The sequence below is a fragment of the Dendropsophus ebraccatus genome, chromosome 2 (genome assembly GCF_027789765.1).
Source record: "Dendropsophus ebraccatus isolate aDenEbr1 chromosome 2, aDenEbr1.pat, whole genome shotgun sequence".
Classification (NCBI taxonomy): Eukaryota; Metazoa; Chordata; class Amphibia; order Anura; family Hylidae; genus Dendropsophus; species Dendropsophus ebraccatus.
In genome coordinates this window covers 186281509-186296441 of record NC_091455.1, presented here as the reverse complement: position 1 = coordinate 186296441, position 14933 = coordinate 186281509, and the positions used below count along the sequence as shown (strand labels likewise).

The window sequence follows — 14933 nt, the reverse complement described above, 5'->3', positions numbered from 1 at the left end:
ACAGGACCCTCACTGCCACTATTCGGCCCATGTTAAAGGGCCAACTATCGACCTTTGAATGAGAACTCTCTTGTTCATAGGCTGATCGCAGCTTTTGTGCTGGCATTAAAATCATCTATTAACTTTGTCTATTGTGCATGTTTACACGGGAAGATGACCAGTTGACTATTATACAGTTATTAGGCCACACAATTAAGCCTTGTAAAGGTTGTGCAAACAAGCACCTAATTGGCCCTTGTAGAAGACTCCTTAGAGGCGGGGTGGGGAAAGTTTTTCCTGTCGAGGACCATTTGGGTATTTATAAAATAATTTTAGGGCGATACACTACATAGCCGCCAAACCCAAGGTTATACTGTGTGCAGCAGTGGTGTAGCGTAGATTGGCAGCACCCGGTGCAAGGCAAGGGTAAGGTATTGCAACTGGTAGCCATAGTAAACCCCCAAAATGAAAAGAATGTCCAGCACTCTAACACCTCAGTTCACACTATGCAGTTTGCATGCTGCCGTGGCTAAAATACAAAGACAGAAAAGTGCCACAGCAACCTACAAGTGCCAGGACTTACCGCACATACTGCCACAGCGTACAGACGATAAAAACCTGTTCTAAAGATTTAAATAAATTAGGTTCTTAGCAAACGCTAAGGTGAAGAGAGTTGGTTCCTACACTAATAATGGCCTCTCTGGGGCTGACATTAAACCTTCAAACTGGGCATTAAGGATCCAACTAATCTCTGTTTAAAACACCCACAGGAGGTGGGTAAAGTACAAGCCAACAGGAGGTTGCCACACACCCCTACTTGTCACACAGAATGCAAAGAATGGCCAGCACTCTAACACTCCAGTTCACACTAGTATGCATGCTGCCATGGCTAAAATATCCCTTTTTTGTAGTTAACCTATTGTGATGCCCCTTGTAGCCATAGGTAACCTCAGTTATGCCCCTGTAGCCATTTTTAACCCCCAGTTATGCCCCTATTAGCGGTTGTTACCCCCAATGATGCCCCTAGTAACCATTGTTACCTCCCAGTAATGCCCCTTGTAGTTGTAGTTAACCCCCAGTGATGCCCCTTGTAGTTGTAGTTAACCCCCAGTAATGCCCCTTGTAGTTTTTAACCTCTAGTGATGCTGCTGGAAGCTGTAAGTAACCCCCAGTAATGACCCTTGAAGTCATAGCCCTCCGCGGTGCCCTAGTCTCTCCAAAATAAAAAATAAAGAACCCACTCACCTTTCCTTTACTCCAGCGCTTGCCAAATCTTCTCTCTCCTGTAGTCTGTTTTGGAGCAGCGCAGGTCTTCTGCAGGTGGGGCGAGATGAAATGACGGTGTTGCGCGTGACTAGTTGGAGTAAGGAAACGTGTGCTGCTATGGCTTACAGAAGGCCGCATGCACTGCACCTTCCTGTGCACTCTGTGTTCCTGCGGCTGATGCACTCTTTACGGCACCCACCGGACTAAAGATGATCTTGGAGGCCTTAGGTTCTCCACTCCTGCCTTAGAGCTTGAAGTCAAGAGGAACTTTGACTGTGGTGGACTTGGCTCCTCATTCATATGATAAGACATTAGTTTGATAGGACAGGATACACCAAAAAGGTATTCTACTAACATGGTAGAAAAATATGACTTCCTTTCACAGCATGCATGATAAGCTGTAACATTAAAATCAGTGACTGGTTAAATCAATGATAAAGAATCTCATGACATTGGCATCTGTCAAGGGGTGATATATATTAAGCAGCAACTGAACAGTCAGTTCCTTAAATTGATGTGTTCGAAACAGGAAAAATGTCAAAGAGTAAGTGAGTGATGAGTGTTGTGATTGCTGGATAACTTGGTCTGAAATTGCCAAAATGGCAGATCCTGCAGTTTGACCCAGTATGCAGTGGCTAGTGCCTTGCAAAATTGGTCCAAGGAAAGACAACTGGTGAACTAGTGACAGATCATTTATGTGCAAGGCACCTTGATACACGCGGAGAGCAAAGGCTAGGCCTGAATGGCAGCTGTGCGGTAGGCCAGCAACTACACACTGAACGGACCCGGCTGCTTGAGGCCCCAATATCTGTGTAGTGCAGGCACAGAACAGCTGATCGTCGACATCTGGCACCCCACCGACCCTGTGATAGATCATCAGTTTATTATGCCAAGAAAACACCTTTAAAAGTAAATATTTAGGGCTAGAAAATACACAGCTATTTACTTGGAAAAACAGTGCCACCCCTGAGATGCAAAACCACATCCAAACCGAGGACAAGAGTTGTGCTGTTTTTGGAAGAAACATGGAATATTGTTTTTAAGACATGATAACCCCTTTAAACAATTGGCTTCTAATATTCGTCGTGTTTTTTGGAGTGTGTGAAGATTCTCACACAACTCCATGCAAATGGTTGTTCTTGGTTGGATTTGAACCAGGGACCCCAGCATTGTAAACTGACAATGCTGACCACTGAGCCACCATGCTGCCCAATTTGTGATGGTGTTACAGCTGATCGGTGTATAATGCTCATGGTAATGCATGGCCAAATGAAATTTCCCCCCTCAATAATCAGCTGCTATGACGTGGGGTGGGGAAGGGTGAGAACTTGAGGGGTTGGTGGTTACTGTCTCCAGAGAAAAGCCCACAAATCACTGTCTACAGGATATAGTCACATCCTGCAGTATAGGTATTTACAGTGCTGAGAGAAATAGGACTTTTGTTCTAAATCCATAACTTGTTCTCTGAATTACAACAGTAGAAACAATTAACGTTTTCACTGTTTGCCTAGACCACGTCCAGGGACGTGCGAATAAATAAAAGAAAAAAATCTGTATGGCATTCTGAACAAAAATGTTTCTTACGTTGTTTACACTGCAGAACACAAAATTGTACATAAACCCCCCTTTTTTAAAAACATATGTATATTAGCAGCTTGACCTTAAAAAATAAAATCCCCTCTATGTACAGTCCTCTTGCAAAAACTTACGGTTTTGGTGCCATAATGTTCTTGTTGGCTGACAATTTATGGAGTGGTGCCATATTGTCATACCTCAGTCTCTGCATAAAGAAGTGCTCTGTTGATCCACAGCTCAGGGCAAAAGACTGAAAACACTCTTTTTTGCCCAGAGATTGACTTTACTTATTCATAGCTATTCTGCATCAATAATCTGGGAATCATTATTGCCATATGTGACAAGCACACATTTTTGAATTGGATAGAACTGACTGGATTCCTTGTCCAACTGCTGATTTTTAATGACTATTTAGGATACAACTCAACAAAAGTTCTTTACCACTTTTTGGACAGTATGGCCCCATTCAAGATGGACAAAGCCTATGGCAATGGGACTCAATTCGAGATGGATGAAACTTATTGCAAGGGCCTGTTCACTCTGCAGAAAACAGGCAGAAATTCCACTAGGAATTGTCAATTCTTTCAGCGGAGAGCGGATGCGCCTTACACTTAATATTGAGGCAGGTGGAATTCCGAGCAGAGCTCGCAGTGGGGATTCTGCTCAGAATTTCCACCTGTTTTCCGCAGTGTGAATGGGCCCCAAGAATGGACAAAACCTACGGCAGTGTGACTCAACCCATGTGATGTTGATCCAGGGACCAATTTTCTCCCTGTGATGGGGCAATTGTCATCTGCCTCAATGGGGTTTTTGCCTTCCCCTGGATCAACACAATAGGTTTTCTCTAGGTTGAACCTGATGGACGATGATGCTTTCATTTACGACTGAGCTAGGGTAGCCCATATATTTTTTTCCTAAGACCAAATGAGATTTGGTCTAGGGACTACCCAGTGTTCACATGCTTTTATTCAAGGAAAACATGTGCACTACTTGTCTGAGCCTTACAGACATTTATATATAGCGGTAGAATTTTTCTGCACGTCAACTATGATGACATGCATAACTATAGACATTCGTTTTATGCGCAGGTTTAACATTTGTCAAAATAAATATTGACGTCACTTATTTTTAGCACTTTTTAATTTTCATTTTATTTTAGTAGGTTTTTATAGTTCATTAAGTTTTCGAAGGACTCTAGTTATCAGTATGGTCTTATAATCGAGTATTAAAGCTTCTTCAGGGGTGACAAAGTATATTAAACAGTCAGATTCAGAAATTTACTACAATAGGCACATTCATCTAAACATTAGGTTTTCTTGCAACTTTTTAGTTTTTGTTATGTTTTATTTCTGTAATCAGTCTCGCAATATGAAGAAATATGCCAGGGAAAAAAAATATTGTTTTCCTTTGTGTTCCCTTTTTTTTTTTTTCCAGTCTGAGAAACAAATGTCACATCCAGAAGGCTGAATTTTAAATGGAGCATGAATGAAACAATAAAAGCTAGCCACAAATTTTAATTCTCCAGCCTGTATTTATTTGATTTGTGTCCAGATGGTGGTGAAGCAAGGAAACCCTTTGTGTAAATGAAGCACACATGTGAAAGTGCCTCTATAATGTAGTCATTGAGACCGGAAGGGTTCATACTGTGTCTGAAAGGAGACAATAGAGACTGGATATATCAACATTGCAGAAATCTAGTTCATTTGTGATTCAACCCCTTTGACTGTGGTTGTCATGAAAACTTCCTACTTTGATCAGCAGAGGGTGGAGAGAAAGCCTTTGGAAAGGCCCAAAGATGCATCAGTATTGTTTACTGTGCACTTGGCTTCACTTCACACCCCCATTCCGGAAGAAGCAACAGAGATAGGACCATCTTGCACCTTGACCTGTCTAGACTGGGGAGTGGGCTTTTTGTCCCAGTTACCAAGAGTACTGGGTGCTCTTTGACCCTTTGAGTATTTGCTGTGGAGACACTCGCTAAGTATGTAGGTAGTTTGTAAAAGCTTCTTGAACTCTTACTTAATTCAGGAGGAAAGCGAATGAGACAAAGACATGGACCAGCTGTTATGAAATAAAGCTGAAACAGTAGAACCTGGGAGAAGTTACATTTTGTAAGCTATTATTTTCTACACAAAGCCCCTGGGAAGCAATATAACAGCTGCATTGGAGATGGCGCACAACAACTAATCTGAGCACAGGTTTTCACAACTCTTACACATGCAAGTAGTATGGAAACTATGGAACTGTATTTTTGTGACCTATAATTCCAGATAGGTTGCGTTTCCCTCGCTTTTGAAGTTGTCTTTATCACTATAATGTATAAGTACTCTATGTCTTGTGTAGTAATAATCTGTTCTAAGCTGCTTATCTGTTTCTTTTTTTCTTTTTTTTTCTCTTGCAGGTTCCATTAGTCAAATCTGAGGTATATCTGACAGAGGTTTTAGAAGGAATATGTGAGAAAATGGATGACTACAGCCTCTACATAGACCCTGATACCAAGGAAAAGACTTTCAAAAGGTTTGCTCCCAGAGATAATGATGCGTTACCTTCATTCGACTTTAACAATTTCCAGTTCAATCCTGCAGAAGGCAATCCTCTAAAGTTTGCGGTAAGACGTTTCAATACAATAACTGCCACTGTTTGTATCAGTTTAACAACAATAGGGTTCGGAATTTTAAGTGTGTTATTGTAAACAATACAGCTCTTTGTGGTTTAAATTCATATCTAGCTGTATAATATGTAAACTTTTTCATGTTTTAGGTTGTTTTTGTGGTATATGACCAGTATTTAAAAAGAAATTCATATAAATTGCATGCAGTTTTTGAATGGTATCGTTCAGTTTCGGGGTCATTTATACATATTTAGATTTTTCTTTTTTAAGATCGTCTTCATTGTTGATTTAATAAGATGCATATTTAATTATTTTAAATCTATTCAAATGTTATTGAAGTGTCATTGCTTTATGCAAATAATATAATTTTTTTAAATTATTTTTATGTCTTGTTTTTTTATTTCATTCAAATTGCATTTTTTTTTATTTTAATCGGCAAATTCTTAGAGGTAGTTAAAAAAAACTTTCTTGAAACTAGACATTTTTTGTACTTTTAATAATATGACTAATTGTATATGTATACATGACAACTTACATATTTTTAAGACATGTCAAAAGTTGGATTCTGTTTCTCTTTTGTTTCTACTTTTTTTTTTTTTTTACAGTGCGAGCGTGTGGTGGAGGAGAATGATGAGGAAATAATTTCACTTGTTAACAAAGATACAGAAAATTTTGCTGAGAAGCTGTGCAACGAAGTAGCAGGTAGGTTGATGACTAACATCATTTATAACCTCGCTCCAGCTCCGTAGCTGGACCACCGATTTGGTGCATCTAACCAAAATCATAATTTTTGGACAAAATCTTATAATCTTGTAAAATTGTCTTTTTTGCCCAAGATTCTTTTGCCAACTCATTTCTTTAAATGTGTATAATTCAGTGTTAAACCCAAATATTTGGTCATCGTGCATACTAGGCCTCATCTAAAATTTGCAAATTTACATTTCTTAGATTAATGTTACACAAATTTTCTTCTATGAACATATATATATTTTTACAGCTGTCTAAAATCCTACAAAAAAAACTAGTTACCATTTATCATCCTATAGAAAATATCCAGTCGGAACCTCCTATAACGTAAAATTGCTTATCCACCATATTGCTTATTTTGAGATTTCTCTTTGAGGATATAAGACGCTGGCCATAGCATCTTTCGTCCCTTCACCCCGGATAATTTGTGTATTAAATAAGTGTCATGCTTTGAAATATTAATGACCAAGAAGAATAACAGAACGCGATGCACTCTAGACAATTTGGTCTTTTTGTAATGAATAACAAGTACACTTTTCCAGTGTTCAGCAGTCAGGCGGTGTAGTTTGCTTCGCCACGTAGAGCCAGTCTGTTTTAGGGGGAAAAAATGCATTATGTATCCAAGATAAAATATTGATTTTAGAACCAATGACATCTTAAAATGAAGGCTTGAGATCTTGGTATGTAAAAGAAAAAACCCTGAGGTTTTAAATAAATATTTAATCCTAACAGTATGTGCTTATAGATCTCCTCTCATGCAGCTCCAGTTGTAAATGAAGTTGATAGGAGTTTTGACATTTTTCTATACAGTCGTGCATCTATGGCGGCTTTCAGGTAAACTAGCACACTATCCCATAAAAATGGCATGGACAACTCGACGCGCGCTAAGTAGATAGCGCGCATGTTAATAGGACATCACGCATTATCGTAAACTTGTTTTAACCAATTATAATCTCCCATATGGCCATGATTTTGTCATCGAGCACGGTTCTACTTTTGTAAAGGATTTAAAATAGCAAAGTATTTCTATTAGTATAATGATTTCTTTTATATTATTCTGCCTGCAGGATGTAGGCCCAAAAGCCTGAGCTAGATTAGAGAAATGACCTTGAAAGTACAGCTAAACACTCCTTGTGTTTATAGCAAAGCTCACGAAATAACTTTTCTTAGTATGAGTAATAAATGTATGAGGATTCGAACACATACATAAATTATATATAGATGTATAGATATGTCTGCAGAAATGATTATATGCAGATTTACGTACTGCCTATTCACTGACAGATAGGGTCAACACATTTAATATTTCTAAAGGTTTCTTTAGGCCTAAGCACTGGTAATAGATGACAAGGAATATTACACATAGGTTTGTTAGCTGACTTACAAAAAATTATTAACAAAATATCCAAAATTCAGCTCAGACGTTATATTATTTGGGCTGAAATAATTGACAAATGCAAAAACCCTTATAAGATTTCCATAGCTTTAAAGTCCATAATTTTTATGTTTTTTTTTTCCCTAATTAATTTCTGTCTTGCTCTGGTTGAAATGGAAGGGTTACTAAATTCTATGTGATTTTTATTGCACTTAGTTACTTTTTATTTGTTGAATATACTTCCGTTTATATAAGATACATTATTGAATATTCCTTCTTTTCCCATGTTCCGAAATCTAATTATAATGCATGCAGCCAGTACTAGTTAACAACTCCAGTTGTTACAACTACTGCTGCTTCGATGCTTTGCAAGGCATTCTGGGACTTGTAGTTTCAACACTCATCCCCTATAACTTGTCCTTTATGATCCTTAAGCGTTATAATGACTTCATTAGACATCCTATGTTCATTTTTAAGAAATCTACGTGCATGATACATTTTCCCTACTTTGTGCTTTATTTTTTTATATATTACAATAATCTATATAGTGTTTTTAATACTCCTTACTCATCTTGCCATGTATTATATATAATGGATTTTACATATGTGTTCATTGATATTGGTTATCATGTGCCAAATAGTTAAAAAAAAAAAAAATTGTAATAAAATACTGTATGTTATACAAACTAAGTATAAAATCACCAAGTTGAATAAGGATTGTAATATTTAATACAATTAAAAAATACAGACGTATTATAAATCTAAGTGGTGTACTGAAATATTATTCAACTGTTTATTTTAAAGTTCTTATTTTCGGTATTAAGAAATTCTAAATAGGCATTTCATACACCTGAAAACAAAAAGATAATTTTTATATATATATATATATATATATATATATATATATATATATATAATAATAATAATAATTAAAACAACAAAAAAATTAGCTTAGACTTACCCAAAGAAATAACGTAAATCATGAAATTGAAATGCTTGAGATGTTTGCTTCCTCTACCAAGAGTCCAGTATTCCTTACATATGTCTGAACAATTGGTTCATGTACAGATACCAGTAATGTTTTACGCAGTAGAAAGATTTCAGACCATCCCAGTTATCCTTTGCCTGGGTATGTGGGACATTGCACGCAGCAAGTGTCAGGTGTGTGGATGACAATGGCTTTGGCATAGTTCTATACACGTACTTAGGCCATATCCAAACACTTCTGTGCTATGTGCTGAGGAACTTTACTTATGTCATATCGAATTGTTAGGAAAAGCTTTTATACTGCAAAGAACTCATTTAATGACATAAGAAAAAAAAATCTTAGATCTCTTGGGGAAGGAAATTAGATGGCATTTTCTTTTAGGATACATAGCATTTTAATATTTATAATCGCACTTTCTCTGTCATCGCTCTCCATTAAAGAGGAGGAAAGTTTCACTTGGAAATTCTGTTTGACGTGAAATGGTTGCACATGTAACGCTCTTTGATCCTATATCTTGTCAATCGATGGATTTTTTTTTTTTTCAGTGTACTGTGAAAGGTGAATGACTCACATACTACTTATATATGTCTTTAGCTACGTCCTAGGATCTACTTTATCCCAGTACATGTTTTCCACCATTACTATTAATTTGTCTAATATGTTATTTATACATCATGTTTCTATTAGCGTAGCATTTACAAGACCAGCCGCCTTCCTTCTGACAATAGATTGTCCATGACAATAGATGTAAGCTAGACACAACAATGACGCTCTCTTCTGGGGGTCTGATATGAGCTATGTAATAATGGTTACTTATATGTACTTCTCTTTTTTTTTCTAGGTTTGTGTAATGACTTTCCACACAGTGAACTATAGAAGAACCCTAAAACAGACCTGCTGGGTTTTCTTCTAGTATTCTAGCCCAGCAACATGTACTATGGCATCTTATTGCCTGTAGGAACTGAGTCATATATCCAGTATGACTTCTCAACCAAGGATGACACAATGGGTTCGAACTTTGTTAAAATGATCAATCTGAAAATGGATAATTACCCTTTCTCTAGACCAAAAAAAGGCAATTTGGCCTGACCTTTGTAATACATACCTAGTTAGGTTTTGCTTTTTTTATGTAATCATTTATCAATAAACTATATATTTTAAGAAATTTTGTATTGTTAATTGCACGCCCATTACAATACAACGGTATCACATACAGAGGGCAGTCATCCGGAGATATGCAGATATGGGCGTTGCCCCCGCTAAAGAATGCTTATTCCATGTTGAATAATTATGTCGAAACATTGACCTGAATAAATTAAAATCTACGTTCCATTATTCTTTCTTCCTTACACAGCAGTGTATATTATAACAATGCATACCGGTTTAATTTATACCATGTATCACTCCATTGTAGGGATATTTTGTGCTGTACTGTATCGGCAACCTTGTTTGACCTTGATGCACATCATCCTATCTCTTGGCTGCCAGCACTGTCCTTCTTAACTAGAGCACACAGAAATTAACTGTACCCGGCTCATTTCTATGCCCTCTTCTTAAGTTACAGTGGTTTCGGCATATATTCATAGAATTGGTCAGTAATTGCTAGTGTGAGTTAATCCAGGGAAATCCATTAAGTCATTGTCAGATTTATCCCTAGATGAATCTTAAATTTCATGACTTATGATTGACCAAAAAAAGAAGCACTAATGTCTAAGAAAATAGGCTGCCTATTGTGTGCCATACGATATGGTTGGCAATGCCTAATTAAAATACCAAGGGATATTCGATGCACGTATTACGTCTTTTATCATGTTGTTGTTGTTGTTTTTTTTATAGATTGGACATATGACGAATGAAAACTTAATATGATGGCAGATGACTATGTAGCGTGGACTGTTGATTTAGAGCTGTTTAACAAAACCGGCTATGGTACCTTCCCAGTATAAACATGTTTTTATGTAGCAAACAGCACCGCCGCAGTCAGATTAGCAATGCATTTGAGCGTGCTATAAAACAACCACATTTAATTAATTAACTCAACCACTAATATATTTTATCGTGTGGCCATGCCTAGTTGACCTCTAACGGAGAGGGAATTGATTCTAGTAATGTCATGTGGTCTAAACGGAGCTGTAGAGACGCTCCACCTTATAATAAAAAATATATTTCTCGCAGAATTGCAATCTTTCCATGTCGTAGACTTAACTTATAAAAAGCTTAAAGCATATACTAACCTTGTATATAGTCCATTATATATTTCCTTTTTTAGTAAATTATTCCATTATAATGGTCCCATTCCAATGGTCACTTCACACGTGGTGTCAATACACTTTGGGCTAGCAATGTCAATGAGAAATGAATCACAAAGTGGTACACCATCCTAAGAATTGTAGATATGGATTGGCTTATCTGCAAAATACTTGAATCTACAATTTTAATGCATTATAATGTTCAGGTATTATGCTAGGATATACTCAAGCTGAGGCCATACAACAGGTTTCGACTTAATAGCCACTGACTCTTATCTTTTAGTGTGTAAGTGAACGTTTTATTATAGCCGGGAGGTGAAATTATTTATTTACAGCCGCTTATATAGTGACATTGTATTTCACAGTAGTGTACAAGGATTGTCATCAGTCACGTCAGTTCCTGGCCCTACGGTCTAAATTCCCTTCCCAAAACACACATTTTAATAGGAAGCCAACTAGCATTGGTGTGCAAGAAGGAAACCCATAAAAACAAAAACTCTATGTTGTCATTGGTTTGATGTCCGTGCTTAAAGGTGTCTGTGCTAACCAGGTAAAATATATTAATAATTTTATATATAGCATAATTTTTTGGTCTTTATTTTATTACACACTTTTATTATGCATTACTAACCCCTTTGGTTCTCTTGGTTCTTCAATAAGAAATTCTATGTATACCAGGAGACTTCACCTTCCATAAACAAAAACAAGACCATACCAAGTTACTTTATTACCATTCCATGCTGCTCTGGGGATTGGGTGCAAGGTGTCTCGTAATTAAAACTCTGCCCATACAAGTTTGTGACAAAACTAGAGATGAGCTAGTCTATGGCTGTTTCCATGTTCTCCCAGACTCCCTAGGCTGCCACAAGTATTCAAACGGCGGACGATTGGACTTTAGCATGCTCAAGTTGCGCTCTTCTTTAGATAGAACATTAACAAGACAGTCGTGACATATTCAGTAACTCCAGACAAAAGGGCAAATCTTATAAATTCACACTAAAGATGGCTACCTAGGAAATTTATATTTGAATAACTCATACCAGTATTCACAACCTACAACAAAACACAGCGCACCATTCTGTCTATGGACTTATACACACCAATGTCCTATGGCTAGAGTAATCTTTGGTCTGCTGCATCAAGGCTTCACTTCCTGGATAACATGGTGATGTCACGACCAGACTCCCAGAGCTGTGCGGGCTGTGGCTGCTGGAGAGGATGATGGCAGAGGGACACTGAGGGACACAGGGAACTGGAGGGACACTCAGCATCCCCTTGCCATCATCCTCTCCAGCAGCCACAGCCTGCACAGCTCTGGCAGTCTGGTCGTGACATCACCATGTTATCCAGGAAGTGAAGCCTTGATGCAGTAGTAAGTGCAGGGAAAAAAGCACTTTATGTGCATTTCCCGTAATGAGTGTATATTAGTAATTAGTTTATTTAGTTAGTTTAAGTAATTATAACTTTTGGGGGACAATACAATACTTTAATAAAAAATTTCGCTGGACTTTTCCTGTAAGAAAGACTTTGTTAAGACATTGAGGTTACCGGGATGTGAACGCATTTAGGGATCCATGAAGCAGACACCCTAACCTTTGTGCACAGTACTGTTCCATTTACATTTTTCTACATTCACTACTTACATTCTTCTACGGAAATCTACGGAACTATATCTTGTAATATTATCATAGTCACGAAAAACACACAGGCCCCTTTTGAACTCTTGATAACTTGATAACTTCACTCTGTCAGAAATATCTATAGTCTCACTGCTCTTAAAGGGAACCTGTCACCCAAGAGGGAAGATCCCCCCCCCCCCCCCTGTGGAGCTCCGGATACTTACCTCATCCTGCAAGTCCTGCTCCTGAAGGCGTCCCCTCCATGGAGAAATCACCGCCCGGTGGTCTGCGCTCCGGTAATGTAAATGAGAAGAGATGAGTCCGACGTCCAGTGATTTCCTATGGATGTCGGACTCCTCTCTTGTCGTAGGGTGGCGATTTCTCTGCGGCAGGACTGCCTTCTGGAGCGGGACTTGCAGGATGAGGTAAGTATCCAGGGCTCCACCAGGGGAGGCGGAGGGGCTCTTCCCTCTCTTCTCGGGTGACAGGTTCCCTTTAAAGTAACAAATTCTGTTTTATGTTGGTGTAGAAACCTTTTATGTAGATGTAGAGGATGCCCGCTTGTTACAGACGATATAAGTGGTTGTTTATTATTTTTATGTGCATGTAATGATGCCTATACACATTCAATGACTGAACAATAGTTTGTTTGACAGTTATCTCTCTCATCCTCCCCATACACAAACGAATATTCGGCACAGACAAACATTTATGTGTTCCCTATGGGGAGAGGTAAGCTGTTGTTGGACAGCTCTAACTGTGGCTTATTTCTCTAAGAACAAAGGGGTCAGGCAGTGATATTCCATTATACTCAACTCCTTTCTCCATCAACATAATCTGTTGGTAGTGATTGGAAAGACCTCTATGTAAACTGAAAAGAGGGACAGGAAAAATGGGGCAAAAAAGTCAGGCGCACACCAGTAAATAACTACAGTGGTAATAAACTTTATTGAAAAAACGGCAAAAGGTTAAAAACATTTAAAACCCCATAAGGGGAAAGAAACATTGCAGCACCTGTGATAAAGGTAAACCGCACTGCTACAATGTTGCAGGCCTTATGGACCCACAGAAATGGGACTCAAGCGGGAAAAAAATTAGAATGACACAAAATAAGAAAAATGCACATACGGTCCTATACAATAAATATATAATACCCACAAATGATAATACGTCCCCCAGTAGCAGACCAAATTCTCCACGCGTATCGCTGCTACATTGCGGCTTCTTCAGGAGTTAAGTACAATGTGGCTGATAGCCGGTATTTATACCTGCAAGGCGTTCTAATCCATTGATGGGTGACATGGCGCATGGAAAGAACTCTAGGCACCTTATACTGACGGACAAATCTGCCGCAAGCATTGGGTTCAAACGACTATCTCAGCTATCAATGACTATCTTAACTAACATAGCTATACTTTGTAGGGCTTGTCAAGATAAAAAATTTTGACAAATACATTCATTTAGCAAGCTTGCCTGCTTCTCCTGATATAGCCGTGTTATAGACTTTTGCATGATAAAGGCCCTTTTAATGACTGACAACATACTTTTTTTTTTCCAGTTTCAAAGTATGTTATTGGAAACCAGTTGGAGTTTTGTTTTAAGGCCCTTTTACATGGACTGATTATTGTTAAGAACCATTAATCGTCACATCGTCAAAGGCCAGCAATCAGCTTACAAGTGAGCAAATGGTCTCTTGTTGGCTGATTAAAAAATTATTGTTTTTGGCTGCACCTTGCTCTGTCTAAACAGGAGATGTGCGGTCAATAACTGCATTTAAGGTCTGAACAAACGATACAACCTTGTAAAGGGCCCGGCATCCAGTGCTCATCTCACCATGCACAGCCGTGTAAAAGAGCCCTTGCTCCATTTCTTTCCCATTATATTTCAGAATCTGGAAATGCCAATACAGAATAAATTTTTCTTTTCTTTTTACATTATTTGTGTTCTAATAAAGGAGAAGTCTCAAGAAAGTGAGAAAATCAGAAAAAAAAACAGACAGGCCCTGTAGCACCGCTTTGTTGACAGACACTGGTATTGTGCAGCTCTTCTAGCTGCAATGTCACGTACTAGGCCATGATGTTGCAGCTGGGAAAGCTGGGTACGTGACATACCCGGTTTCCAGCTGAATATTATAGCCAGTGGTCGTCAACAGGACCCAGGAGTGGCGCAATGGAGGCACAAGGAGGGGTGGGTTTACCTGTTTATTTTCTTGTGCCCCCCTACACCTGCAGTTTTTATTTTGTTAGGACTTCCTCTTTAACCCTTTCCCGCCGTCACACTGTAAATTAACGTCACTGCAGCCTTTGCCTGATGCTGCAGCGACGTTAATTCATGATCTAAGATGTCGCAGGAGCTGCGCCTGTGTCATCCTTGGCGCCTGTGTCATCCACGCTCTGGTGCTGAGAGTTAACCCTATAGATACTGCGGTCAGCACGATCGCAGCATCTATAGGGTTTCTGACAGAGAATTCTCCCTCTACAGAGGGAGAATTCTCTGTGCGGTGTCCATCGGGGCTCTTTGAAGA

The 14933-nt window shown here is 38.5% G+C and overlaps 1 protein-coding gene across 3 annotated transcripts in view; it reads left to right on the top strand.

Moving 5' to 3' along the window:
* Positions 1–9706, top strand: part of CNPY1 (canopy FGF signaling regulator 1) — a 117264-nt gene extending 107558 nt beyond the window's left edge. For all 3 annotated transcript variants that reach the window (XM_069958889.1, XM_069958888.1, XM_069958887.1), the window contains exons 4-6: positions 5222–5428; positions 6037–6133; positions 9383–9706. In XM_069958889.1, the coding sequence (XP_069814990.1) occupies positions 5222–5428; positions 6037–6133; positions 9383–9417 (339 nt within the window). In that variant the 3' untranslated portion in view covers positions 9418–9706. The remainder of the gene's footprint in view (positions 1–5221; positions 5429–6036; positions 6134–9382) is intronic.
* The last annotated feature ends 5227 nt before the right edge of the window (positions 9707–14933 follow it).